A 13,353-nucleotide genomic window follows, 5' to 3' on the forward strand; every position below is an offset into this window, starting at 1 on the left:
TAAATGATCGTGTAAAAATTCCAAAAAAATCTTCTTTTTTTTCGATTTTGAAAGAATGATAATAATTCAGTTCGATTGCAGTTAAAATCTTCCTTTTATAACACACCTTTTCCTTTTTAAATTAAATGGTTCTCCAAAGAAATGAGAAAGTTATGACAAACAAAAAAAAACCAGAATGTAAACAAGCTACGATACACAAAAAAAAATAAAAAAATGAACCACTTCAACTTGTAAATAAACAACATATTAATTTGTCATATATATATTATTGACTCAACTATTTTTGTAAATTATAAATAATTACTAACTCTGATTAATAACAATCATGTGAAAACCTTTAATTCCAATCATTTATCAAACATCCGTTCAATCCTAAATATTTTTCTATTTGTAAACATATGCAACATTCTAAAAATAAAAGTTCAAGATGTTAATAACTTCTAGTTTCGGTTAATAACCACGAAGAAAACAGCTGATTGCCGATGTTGACCGCCGGTATTAGCTCGTATCAACACAACGAAAGCAGATTTAACCGGTTCGTAGTAGTTTTCACGCGATCAATGTTGTTTTATTATGTATCGTATTTAAACAAAAATCCATTCGCCTTGAATTTATTTAACAATGTCGTTGTCTACAGAAGAGAGTATTTCTTTAATGAGCAATCTTAATATCTTAAAGGATAATAACTTACCGATAAAGGTAAGCATTTATTTAGTGCATTTAATTAGTAATGACAATTTGTGGATATTTAAATACGTCCGTTTTTCTAACGTCTTGATGGCGATAGTATCATACCCCCCATCTTTTAACTTTGCCGGCCGGCATCTCTAAGTACTGCACTTTGTTGACAATGACAATCTGTGTAATACATGTAGAATAACATAACAATGTGTCGAAATATGAAAATTATATGTACAAGTGTAAAACTGCAGCTTTGTCGTGCATTTCTATCCTGTGTCGAGCTTGGAAGTGCAAATGAAATGAGACAAACTTAAGAAATAGTTTAAAATTTGTATATATACTTTTTATTTTATATACTCCGCTACTGTCCAAACTATAAAATGAAGTATTTGGTTTAAAATCAACCATTTTGAATATCAAGAGGACAAGTCAAAATTCCCGGGCCTTATTAATTCCTTGTTGCATTGGAATCGCATTGTCAACATCATAAACAAGTCGGCTAACGGTCAGTGACAGTGAGTGTAAAAACTATACCTACGGTCAATGCAAATTGACTGTACAGTTGCATTTTGAATACATTTGAATGCATGTCAAATTATACTTTGTTAATGACATTATAAGATTATTTCCCCCCCCCTCTTTTTTTTTTTTTACAAAAACAACAACAAGCAAAAGAATAACAAACGAAAAAAAAAACCGAAAAAAAAAATAAAATCTAAATTTAACGTGTAAACGTAAACAATGTTTAAAAGACCGCATGTATCGATAAATAGAAAAATTAAGTTATAAAGCTTTTTCCCTTTACCCCCCCCCCCCCCCCCCCTTTTTTGCATACATTCTAAAGATAGACATGCGTTGATAGAATGCTTTTAAATACGGCATGAGTCACCGTGTTTTTCTCAGCAAATTATGAACACTGTCTTCCGTGTGTAGACTTGCTTTGGGCGGAAACATATAACTGACTGGACGTTATTGATGTGCATATGCATGATCCATTACATATTAATACTTCCTATGAATTACTTCGAATGCATATACTACGTGACGACCATGAAATATTTGCCCCTGGACGCTTAGTTGCCAACAATAATTTCGAATCTACGTGACTTAAATCGAAATTATCTTTGAAGTGAAGTGTTTGCCCCCCCCCCCCCCCCAACAAATACGAAGTTGAACCTGTATTGCCTTTTTTTTTAAATTATTTAAAGCAATACTTTCACACCCAAACACATGAAAAAGGTATAACCTATATTAGTATTCTGGGATGTAACTACAATTCCACAATAAATTTATACCTTTAACGTCACTTTTCTACCTACCAATGAATTCTGCAGGATGTACGAAAGGGGGGTTGTTAATTGTGCGTTATACATAAAAGTTGTACTGCTTCTGGAATAAATAGCTACCTCCAAAAAATCTTTTCGTCTCTATTCAAAAGGATATTTTGTTCCGTTTATTGGATATTTTCATTGGCGGATCCCGGGGGGGGGAAGGTTTCCGGGGGTTGGAAACCCCCTTTTTTGGACGATCAATGCATTTGAATGAGAGCATATAGTTGAACCCCCCTTTTTACTCTGGGTTGGGACCCCCCCTTTTAAAATGTCTGGATCCGCCCCTGACTTTATTGTACATCATGTACATAAAGTAAAACTTATTTTTGCCAGCAATGTATTCTAACATAATATTCTGAGCACATATTTGGATATTTGCTAATAAACATAATTTATTCAGTTGCTTTTGATTGGCTAGTGCCTTTGCTGAAATACCTAAAATAACAACCCACGCCTTATAAATATATATTAAACCACTGCATGCTCTTGTGTTTTTTTTTGCACTGAATAGACATGATCGAATAACGAGACTCTCGCACGCCTAAATTGTAAAAGACCTTTTTCCGAATGTTTGCCCCCTCCCCCTCTCCCCATGAACTCTAACAAACACAATCCTTCCTCCATTACCACATATAATTTTGTTTTTGATACAAAACATAAATTAGACGTCAAAAGAAGTAAATGCACACAATTCAAAAAATCGTCAAAAAGGCAAAGAATTACCCGCTTTTTGTAATTTCAAAAAAAATTATAGATATATTGAAATAATTTATTTATGGTTATATGAGCTACTATACGATATATAGCACCTGCGACTTAACTTGAACATAGTGTTCATTGTCAAATTTATGGGCAGTTGGTCAAGTGAAAACAATTGCATACTACAATGTATACCTTTATCCTCATTTATATTTTTATGAAACAGAAAAGTTCCCCATTTAAATGGTTAAAACCATAGTTTATAAAAAAAATATACACTTACTGCTGGTATTTATTACATTTCTTTTAATTATCTACTAATAATTACAGTTTAACAAAACAATTTTCTCGACCCCCCCCCCCCCTTTTCCAAACCACTTCCAGAGAAAAAGAGTCATATTGAATATGTATACATGACGATCGTTTCATAATAAATTCCTATAAAAAATCAGCTCAAAGATTTTTTTATATTTCAGAGCCATATACTACAGAAGCAGGAGGAATTAGCCCATAAAGCAGTAGAATATACCACTACCTGTGGTAGCTATACCGCCTGGGACACTGATGTCGACCTTTCACCACCAGACCCGTCTGTCTCACTGAACAAAGATGACGTCAACATTCAAGATTACTACAATGCTTTACAGTACAGCTTGTTTGAAAACAACCTTCCCGAGACTTTCGACAGAACGAAACAGCCGAGGACACGAAAGCATGATACGGAAGTCGCAATAGTTGTTTTAGCATCACCAGTGGAATGCCTGGCGATACTGCTAGAAGGTGGGCGCCAATGTCCGGGCGATATGCTACTCGTGTTGTCCCCAACATGGGTTGTGAAGGAGAAATCTAATAAAGGTGAAGGTCTGCATTCCCTGTTGGTCAAGAAAGCAATCGTATTTGATCGGTCCGGAACAACCTATGTCGATGTCTTTCCGACCCCTAGACGGTGTTCCTATTTTGTAAATTTCTTCACAAAGGCGATCACCGATGGCCAAAGAAATGATGGTGTGGAACTTGAGCAGGACTTGGACTGTCCAATGTCAAGTTCTGTTGAGCTGTGCAAGTATGTAGACGATAAACTACTGTCACGTATATGGATGGCGGAAGCGGGAGTAAATTACCCAGAAACCCTAGCTATTGCATACAAACCATCGTATGAATACAATATTCCAGAAGACGCAAACATGAAAGTTTTGATCGTCGAAAATAAAGATGGCATAGATAATTATGTAGAAGAAAACATACGTCAGTTCCTGAATATGGAGAGAGTCAGATCATTTGAAAAGGTATGTTAAAATTGTTTTTTCTGAAAGGTTACGTTGTAGTATATTACATAATTTTTTTTAAAGTAAGAACAAAATTTAAAACTCAAGGGCAATACATGTACAATATTTTTTTCAAGGAAGGATTAGAATTTGACGAAAAGGCAGATTGGAAAAACACAAAATTGATAGTAACAAGTTAAAACAAAAAAATTACCACACAAACCCAACCAAAAATGGTACGTTCTTTTGATGAAAAATTTTGCCTCTTTTAAAGGTTTTTTCTGTTATAAAAAAACGGGACTGATAAACGTTTAAAAAGAAGGAATAAATACTTGCATATCACCATCTTTTTATACAACACGTACCACAAGTCCAAAAACGTATTTGTATCTATTGTATTTATTTTGTATTTTTATCTATAAATAGATAGTGGTAAAACCCTCTGGTACCATGTGGCACGGTAGTAGATGTGTGACGTTCCATAAAGTGAAAAATGTGGAAGAAATTTGTAAAGCTGTACTTGACTTGCTGGCTTTATTGGAATTGGAGAACACAGTCCTGGTTGAAACGTTTTATGAACCTGTAGAAGCTGCAAATCCAGAATTAGGTGATATTATAATCGTGTTTAACAATGTAACTCTTGCAGTGGCGGGTCCAGTGGAGGGTTGCAGGTTTGACCCCATCTTTTTTTTAACGATCAAAGCATTTGAATGGGGACACATCGTTGGAAGCCCCTTTCTCCTGTCCAGGTTAGGAACCCCCTTTAGAAATATCTGGATCCGCCCCTGCTCTTGAATATATGTATTATACCGTTTGAATTGATTTACATTTGGGCCCTATTAAGATGACTATGCGGTATGGGTTTTACTCCTTGATAAAGGTGACCGATAGTTGTTAGTTTCTAGGTCATTTGGTCTTTTAAAGACAGTTGTCTATTTGGCAATCATACCACATCTTATTTTTTATGCCCCACCTATGATAGTAGAGGGGCATTATGTTTTCTGGTCATGTTCGCTATGATATGATCTTTCTAATTTTAATGCCAAATTAGAGTTTTTACCCCAATGTCACGGTCCACTGAACATAGAAATTGATAGTGCAAGTGGGGCATTCATGTACTGGGGACACATTCTTGTTATAATATAACTTGTTTATCTTGAATTGATTACATCAGAGAAGACAGCAAATGATGTTTAAAGGCAGTCTTGTATGATGGGGTGAGGTACATGTATAGGGGACATGTTTTTCTTTTAAATAAAAAACAAGATATTTTTAGTTACCTTTTCTAAAAAAATTAAATGAAGCAATCATCGATAATTAACCCCGGACATCCAATTATATATTAATTGTGGAAACAATTATTTATTTTTCAGCTGATTACTCGTTCAGATGGAGGACCAATGTATGTAGAAGAGTAGACGATACACCAATCACAACACAAATGGTTTGTGGGATAGGTCTGAAACATCAACCAATCAATGGTGACAACACTATTCCCCAAACTTTTGAAACAACAATGAAAATGTGGAATATGGAAGAAGATGAAATGAATCGTTTATTAGATAAAGTTTCCACAGGTTCAGAAAAGGTCATGGAGCGTATTATTGAATATGAGCGTGGTCTGTCTACAGATATCAAAGGAGGCGTTGGAGCACGAACTGAACTTATAGGTATGTCTTTTTTCTTTCTGTGTTTTTTAACCGGATGAAATTATTTGGGGTGTACGACGGGCGGCGTGCGGGCGTACGGCTGTCAAAAAGTGTCTGTTCATTTAAAACATGAAAACGCGTTGAAGAAATCTTTTCAAATTTAAATAAATTTGTAGTTTCATGTGACTAAATGAAGGTCAAGTTCAATTTTCACCATTTTAGTTGTTTTCGTTGTTGAGTTTGGATCTTTTCAGAAGCAAAGGGATAGAATATGATTTATTCCGTTTGAGTTATTTCCCTTTGAACAAAAAAATAATAAGTTCATGGATAAAATTAAACTGTGCTTCATTTCACAATATATTGAATATTATATTCAGGGTTTATTCAAATGCTGAATCTTTTCTATCTGATCTGACCTAAAAGGGCATGTGAGCTGTTTACAAATGTAGCATTTCTTGGTTTGCATCGTTTTAAAATATTTCAGCCAATGAGAACAAAACTTGAAAAAATATCATTAGTGCATCAAGTTCCAAAAATGTTTCCAAGCATCCTGTCTACCAACTAACATGGTAGACATGTCTAATAATAGAGACGACAATAAACTAATCATACTTGCATTAAAAATTAATAATTGATTTTTCTTAATTATTCCTTATAGGTATTGACTACGTTCTGGGAATGGTAGATGGACAGTTAGAAGCAGTTGGAATAGAAGTGAACAGTCATGACTGTACCATTAATTGTCAGTTGTTTGAGTTCTTAAATCCCCATAGACAGGGAGAAGCAGTGAAACCACTAGTTGAGACCATGATAAGACGTTCACAGCTGTTTGCCATGCAAGACAAAACTGTCGTTGTAGTCGGAGCTGGAGGTTTCAGCAAGAAGTTTATATGGGAAAGCTATAAATCATTTGGTATTAATGTAAGTCGATTTATGACGTCATGAAACATTTCTATTTGTTTGAGATATATGAGATATAATTCTTTGTCTCAAAAGATATTCTTACAACCACTTAAATATGTACTGTCTATAGTTGTGTATTAACCACATCCCTAATGTACAAACTACATAATTTAAGATTTTAAATGCATACTATACATGACCAAATACGGTATATTAAAATTAGGAAAAAAGCAGTTATACCTTTGAAAAAATATTCGTTTTTTGTTGTTGTTTTTTTAAAACGCTTTCAAGAACAATCATTTGAGTTTGCAAATAAATTTAACTATATGCACTAGTAAACATACACATGATTGCCAATGAGACAACTTCCATCACCTGATCAGAAAGCAGTGGATTGATATTTTTATGGGATTTGTAACTTATATTGCCCATGAACCAAAGAAACCACACATGACCATAGATTTTCTATAACTAGGTAACGAACGAGTAAGTGCAAGAAATTCCTGGCATTTTAAGTTTCAATTTTGACTTAATCTATTTTAATTTCAATTATGTTTTCCTAGCATAATGATTTACCATCGAGCCATTGGAACTTTATGAAGAAAAATATATAATAATATTTGGATTTTTCTGTATCTTTTAGGTCGTTCTTGTTGAACCCAATAATTCATGCTTTGGTGCAACGAGGTGCACAAAATTTATTCAGTACGATTTTCTTGACCATAAACAAGATGAAGCACATGCTACAGCCATTATTAAAATTCTCAAAGACGAAGGAATAAATGTCGATGGGTGTGTTACCTTCTGGGAGGATTGTGGTCCGTTAGCCGCAACGATATGTGACATGCTTAAATTGAATGGTCCAGGAAAACGACCAGCCCAAATTGCTAAAAGGAAAAGTTGGACACAAAACGTGTTACGGTCAAGAACCGGCGATATACCTCATTTCCCGAGATCTCATCTGTATTCCAGTATCTGCTGTTCTATCAAAAGTGAAGAAGACGTCGACAAGGCTTTGGAAAAGATAAGACTACCTGCTGTATTAAAATTGGAATATGGATCAAGTGGCGTTGGGGTCAAACCTGTCGCAGACCGTGTTGAGTGTATTAATATATGGCAACAATTATCATCAATTCTCCAGAACGACGAAGATCACCCTGGTGTTGGGCTCGGTCACGGTAACGACATTATGCTGATGGAGAGAATTGATGGTACAGAACACGACATAGATATCATTATATTCCAGAGGCAACTTGTTGGTGCATTTGTCTCGGATAATGGACCATGTAGGAAAGGGTCTTACACAGAAACAGCAGCCTTGCTGCCAACATGCCTACCATTAGATAGGAGAGGGCAGCTTATAACATCTGCATATCAGTGTTGTACGGAAGTCGGACTCATTACTGGGGTGTTCAACGTGGAAATGAAAATGACAAAAACAGGACCAAAGTTAATTGAGATTAATGCTAGAATGGGAGGTTTCTATCTCCGGGACTGGATCAAGACTTGCTACGGGCACGATCTGTTACTTTATGCTTTCATGGTTTCTTTGGGTATCAGACCAGTGATCTCAAGTGTGCAACCTAAATGCACTCTGATGGGAATGATGTGTCTGTCGTCCGTACACAAACAACAATTAACAAATCCAAACAGTTTGAAATTCTTAAATGCGTTGGTTTCTGGAAATATTGTCAGATATAACCAGATGGAGCCGTCATTAGACGAATGTGGTAGTGAAAATGATGAGGAACCATTTGCAAACATTGCTGTCATGGACAAGAACTTGGAAACAGCCAAAGCTAAACTGATCAATATCGGCAATGCTCTTGGTTTGAATACAAATAACTATGACTATAACTATCTGTTGAGTCATTTCAAATAATGACGGTTAGTGATAGGTGTGCTCAGCGATTATCGCTATAATCATTCATAAAAACCATTTATCATTGCTTAGCGATTACCGCTGGTATCATTCATATAAATCATTCATCAATTGTACATTTCAAGAATAGCGGACTTGTAGAGCTAGGAACTTTGTATATATTAACAATCTAAGTCATTGCATTGCAAATCAATTTTGTATTTTGTTAATTTGTTTAGTTTTAAACCAAAACAAAAAAAATAAATAAATAAAATTGTGATGTTTAGTTTGAAAAAAAGACATTAAAAAAAATCATTTAGTTCTGTTTAGCTAACAAAAAATAAAAACTTTCATAGTATTGTTGATGTTTTTAAAGAGTTGAAAAAATATTTGAAAATGCTTTTTTTCACTGAAGTTTAAAGGAATGATTTTATGCAGTTTGATTGGTTGACCGATTACCACTGTCTACGTTCGTGCAATCCAATGTGGAAATTCAATGGATCAACAAGAACGAACGCCATTTTAGGCATTTAGACATCAAGAATAGCAAGACTTGTATATACTAGTACTTAGTAGCATGTTTTAACAGTTTGTTAATTGTGTTTGGAGGATCTGAATTTGTATTTTGTATTTTGTACTGTCATGACTGTTTGCATAATAGCATACTTAATTTAATATTGTATTTACGTTGTATTAAAATTTTCTTTTGTTAGTTAAACATCAGTAAATTGTAATAGGGCAAAGTAAATAATAAAATGATGAAAGGAGACTTGGAAGGCAATATTTTATATAGTCTTCAACAATAATCTTTTGTCTGTTGATTTTTCCCCATATCAAGATTTAAGGGGACAGCCATTTGATTTCTTGAGGGTGATGGGTGCAGGAGGACTTGAAATAGATATTAAGTTGTCCTGGTAGGAAGCCTGTGTTACTGTAGCAACCAAGTTGACATTATATCATTAATGATCAATCCGAAAAGATTCCTAACCCCCACAAGAATATCAAATGGCCGTTCCCTTGATCATTCCTAGCTATATTTGTATGTGTAAAGAACGATATGGTATGATCGCCAATAAGACTACTACATCGGAGACAAATGACATAGAATTTAAGAACAATAGGTCACTGTACGGCCTTCAACAATGAGCAAAACACTAAACCGGCCTTCAACAATGAGCAAAACACTAAACCGCATTGTAGGATAAAAAAAGCCCCAAAATAACAAATGAAAAACTATGCAAACGAGAAAACTAACGAACTGCTTTAGGTAAAAAAAACAATGAACAAAAAACATGATATACAGAAGCAAACGACAACCACTAAATTACAGGAGGGACAAACATAAACATTCTCCAACTGTAAGAAAAGAGGTCGAGGATATTCGAGAACATATCACAACCAACTTAAATATACTACACTTAACTTGAAATACTTACATGTACATTTAAACAGAGGTTGAAATTCATTATCAGTCTTTTACAAATGTTGACATGGACCAGGAAAAAAACTAGAGTTGTATATACTTTACACAACTGTTGAAAGTTAATAAACTCGCCATAGATGCCAGTATTGATACATAGACCATAGACATAGATACGACACCAGGACTTACAAACTCTTGAAAGATTTCAGTAACTGCTTGAAAACGGATAAGAGAGAAAAATGAACCACTTGAAAGCTGACAAACCGTTCCTCGTAGAATAGTATCTACAGCACTATTATAAAATCAAAATGAAACGAATGAAACCATAACACTGTTCCTGTCGTGGACATGCATGTAGATACAGAAAAAGTTGGTTCAATTGTATCCATGTACGAATGATTGGTCGTCAAGGTCAACCTTTTCATTTTATATAATTTTTTGTCGGCAGGTTACCAATACTGTGATATATGGCATTCTGATATAATTTGCCAAGGAAAAGCAACTGAAAAAAGGTTGTAGTCCGAGAACATAAAACTTAATTTGAGCCGATTGTAATTTTTTTACTTGCTATTTCTTGGCCGAATACCAGAATGTCCTCCCACAGAGTAGGTTACATGTCGAAAATTTATATACAACGGAGTCGGTTTACTATATAGAAGGGGATTTAATGCTTCTATGGGCGAAATTAAGAATTAAGGGGACTGAAATTAAACATTTTTAGATCAAAATGATGGTCCAAGATTGTCCTGACGTCCGAAACGATCGAGTCTGACAGTAGTCAACAACATGTCGATAGAGAATTTTTTGTGCTGACATGAAAAAAGAAGATAAAAAATATGAAGCAAACAAAAACACAAGCAAAAAAAAGATGGGACACAAATAAATTTAAATAATTACAAAAAAAGGGTCGCAAAAAATTATACATTTTGTACCTCTAAAACATGGCTCGCACTCGAAACCTGAGACTACTATAACACATATATAGTAGTCTCAGTCGAAACGCTTTTGAAAAGTCGACTTTAAATCATATTGTTGGTTGATTAACGTCCAATGACAAATATGTCGGGCATGTAAAGCACGATACTACGAATCGAGAAATCACCACCATTAAAGCTTCTTCCATGCATGTAAAGAAATCAAGATGACAGTTTGGTTTTAATGGAAACATGTGCATTTCATCTGCTACAGATGGGGTTCTGCGCCATTTAAATTTGACAGAACTCTTAAAATTTCTGGTTTGCATATTATGTCGGTAGTTTAAACTGACTATTGGCATTGCTTTTTGCAATTTTATGGAACAATTACAATCTGTGATTATGACAGAACAGTTGTTAACTCAGAGAAAGGAAACTATGCGAACTGTATTTGGGTAAGACTTCACTGTGAATATCGGGGGGTTCGTCCGGGGTTCGGACGAACCCCCCTTGAAAACAAATAAGCACTGTTAAAGTCAACGTTCTGTTCGAATTGTGACTGTTAAAGTCGAGTTCGCGAGTCCAAATAACCCCCTTGGAAATTCCTGGCTACGGGCCTGCTACACACACATACACTTTAAAATACTAACTCAGCTTAGCAGGAATACATTAAGCGAAAATAGCAGGATAGCAAAACATAATAGCCAGTACATCATTAGCAGTATGATATGAATTGGGAAATGTATTAGAGTTATATACATGATATATTAATTGATAAATAAAATACGGGTTCAGAAAGAGTTTAACCCATTTTGACACTTGTATTAAAGTATCTATTTTTTTCAGATGTATGCTTCTCATATATCTGAAAGGCGTCTGTCCAAAAGATATGAGACGGCTTTATCTTATTTACATAGATCGAAGAACTAATTAGTTATTTGATCTTTTCCCTTGTCCTAAAAAGAAAAATTAGTTTAATTTGATAAAGCAGGAAAAGTGTCATTATTTCCCAGTTTTTTCCAGATGCAGTAAAAATTTCATAGATGTTTTGTATTCTTGAATGATATCTTGATTGCGTCTATTTTCTGTCATTATAATGCATATAAAATACCACATTGAGTTTATTTAATTTACTGCTTTTGTATGGCAATATGAAAGGATTGTGAAGGATGAAGGATTGTGCCTGATGTTCATATGATGAAATCATAATCTTTCAGTCAGTTTAATTGAAGTCTGGAGCTGGCATGTCAGTTAACTGCTAGTAGTCTGTTGTTATTTATGTATTATTGTCATTTTTTTTTATTTTCTTTGGTTACATCTTCTGACATCAGACTCGGACTTCTCTTGAATTGAATTTTAATGTGCGTATTGTTATGCGTTTACTTTTCTACATTGGTTAGAGGTATAGGGGGAGGGTTGAGATCTCACAAACATGTTTAATCCCGCCGCATTTTTGCGCCTGTCCCAAGTCAGGAGCCTCTGGCCTTTGTTAGTCTTGTATTATTTTAATTTGAGTTTCTTGTGTGCAATTTGGAAATTAGTATGGCGTTCATTATCACTGAACTAGTATATATTTGTTTAGGGGCCAGCTGAAGGACGCCTCCGGGTGCGGGAATTTCTCGCTACATTGAAGACCTGTTGGTGACCTTCTGCTGTTGTGTTGTTGTTTTTTTGTTTGTTTTTTTGTTTATTTGGTCGGGTTGTTGTCTCTTTGACACATTCCCCATTTCCATTCTCAATTTTATTAATATGAAACGCTACATATTATACTGTCTTTTTCTCGTTTAATTGCGAAATGGATTTGTTGCTGGAAATTGAATTCTATATATTAAAATTGAATATGCATAGGTTTTAGAAATACTGCAAGGCAGTGGTTTCAATCATTAATCATTTACTTCGTATATGTATTAAGAAGATTTGGCATGAGTGTAATGAAAGTTAGTGAAGTCCGGAGGTTCGAACCCGTATTTTAGGTGGAAAACTAATGTTTTTGTATTGGGACATATGGTTGGACCCCAATCCCCTTTTAATATGACATTTTGGAACCCCTTTTTACAAATTATTTATTAAACAATAAGGAGAATCACATGTTGTATATCATTGCTAATGAGACAACTATCAGTCTGAGTGCTTCTGGAAATAAATTAATATCTTTATTGCAAAATTACACCCATAAGGGTCAAGCAATGCAATTACATGTATACACAATACAATGCAATACAATGTAATACAACACAATATATATATATATAGAATAATAGAGCATAATTATTTTAAGAGTTCAATCATAAATATATGTAAAAAACACAATCATAAGCTAGTCTGACATGGGTCCGACTCCCTCAGTTCCAAAGACTGCTTAATGAAGACTCCAATATGATAAACAAGTTCAGGGATAGGGTTTAGAATGTGTTTTAGTTTATTAAATGCATCAAGATGTTTAAATAATGGTGCATAGTCTTTTAGATAAGCAAAAAGATTAGAACGCAATGATATGTTAATGTTACATGCAAACAACTATTGGCACCTTCGTGGTGGTGGGAACAATTGCGATAGATATTGATAAGCTTTAATATCGTACCCTCTTTATTTGAAAAAAAATATCTTATTTATATTTTTGAGTTAAA

General features: G+C 34.4%; 1 protein-coding gene across 1 annotated transcript; it reads left to right on the forward strand.

Moving 5' to 3' along the window:
- The first annotated feature begins 476 nt into the window (after positions 1 to 476).
- LOC134695252 (carnosine synthase 1-like) lies at positions 477 to 9,195 on the forward strand. The gene is made up of 6 exons (XM_063556470.1): positions 477 to 699; positions 3,188 to 3,997; positions 4,403 to 4,583; positions 5,350 to 5,646; positions 6,284 to 6,546; positions 7,172 to 9,195. The coding sequence occupies exons 1-6, from the start codon at positions 622 to 624 to the stop codon at positions 8,408 to 8,410; spliced, it is 2,868 nt and encodes a 955-aa protein (XP_063412540.1). The 5' UTR covers positions 477 to 621; the 3' UTR covers positions 8,411 to 9,195.
- The last annotated feature ends 4,158 nt before the right edge of the window (positions 9,196 to 13,353 follow it).

The sequence above is a fragment of the Mytilus trossulus genome, chromosome 13 (assembly GCF_036588685.1).
Source record: "Mytilus trossulus isolate FHL-02 chromosome 13, PNRI_Mtr1.1.1.hap1, whole genome shotgun sequence".
Classification (NCBI taxonomy): Eukaryota; Metazoa; Mollusca; class Bivalvia; order Mytilida; family Mytilidae; genus Mytilus; species Mytilus trossulus.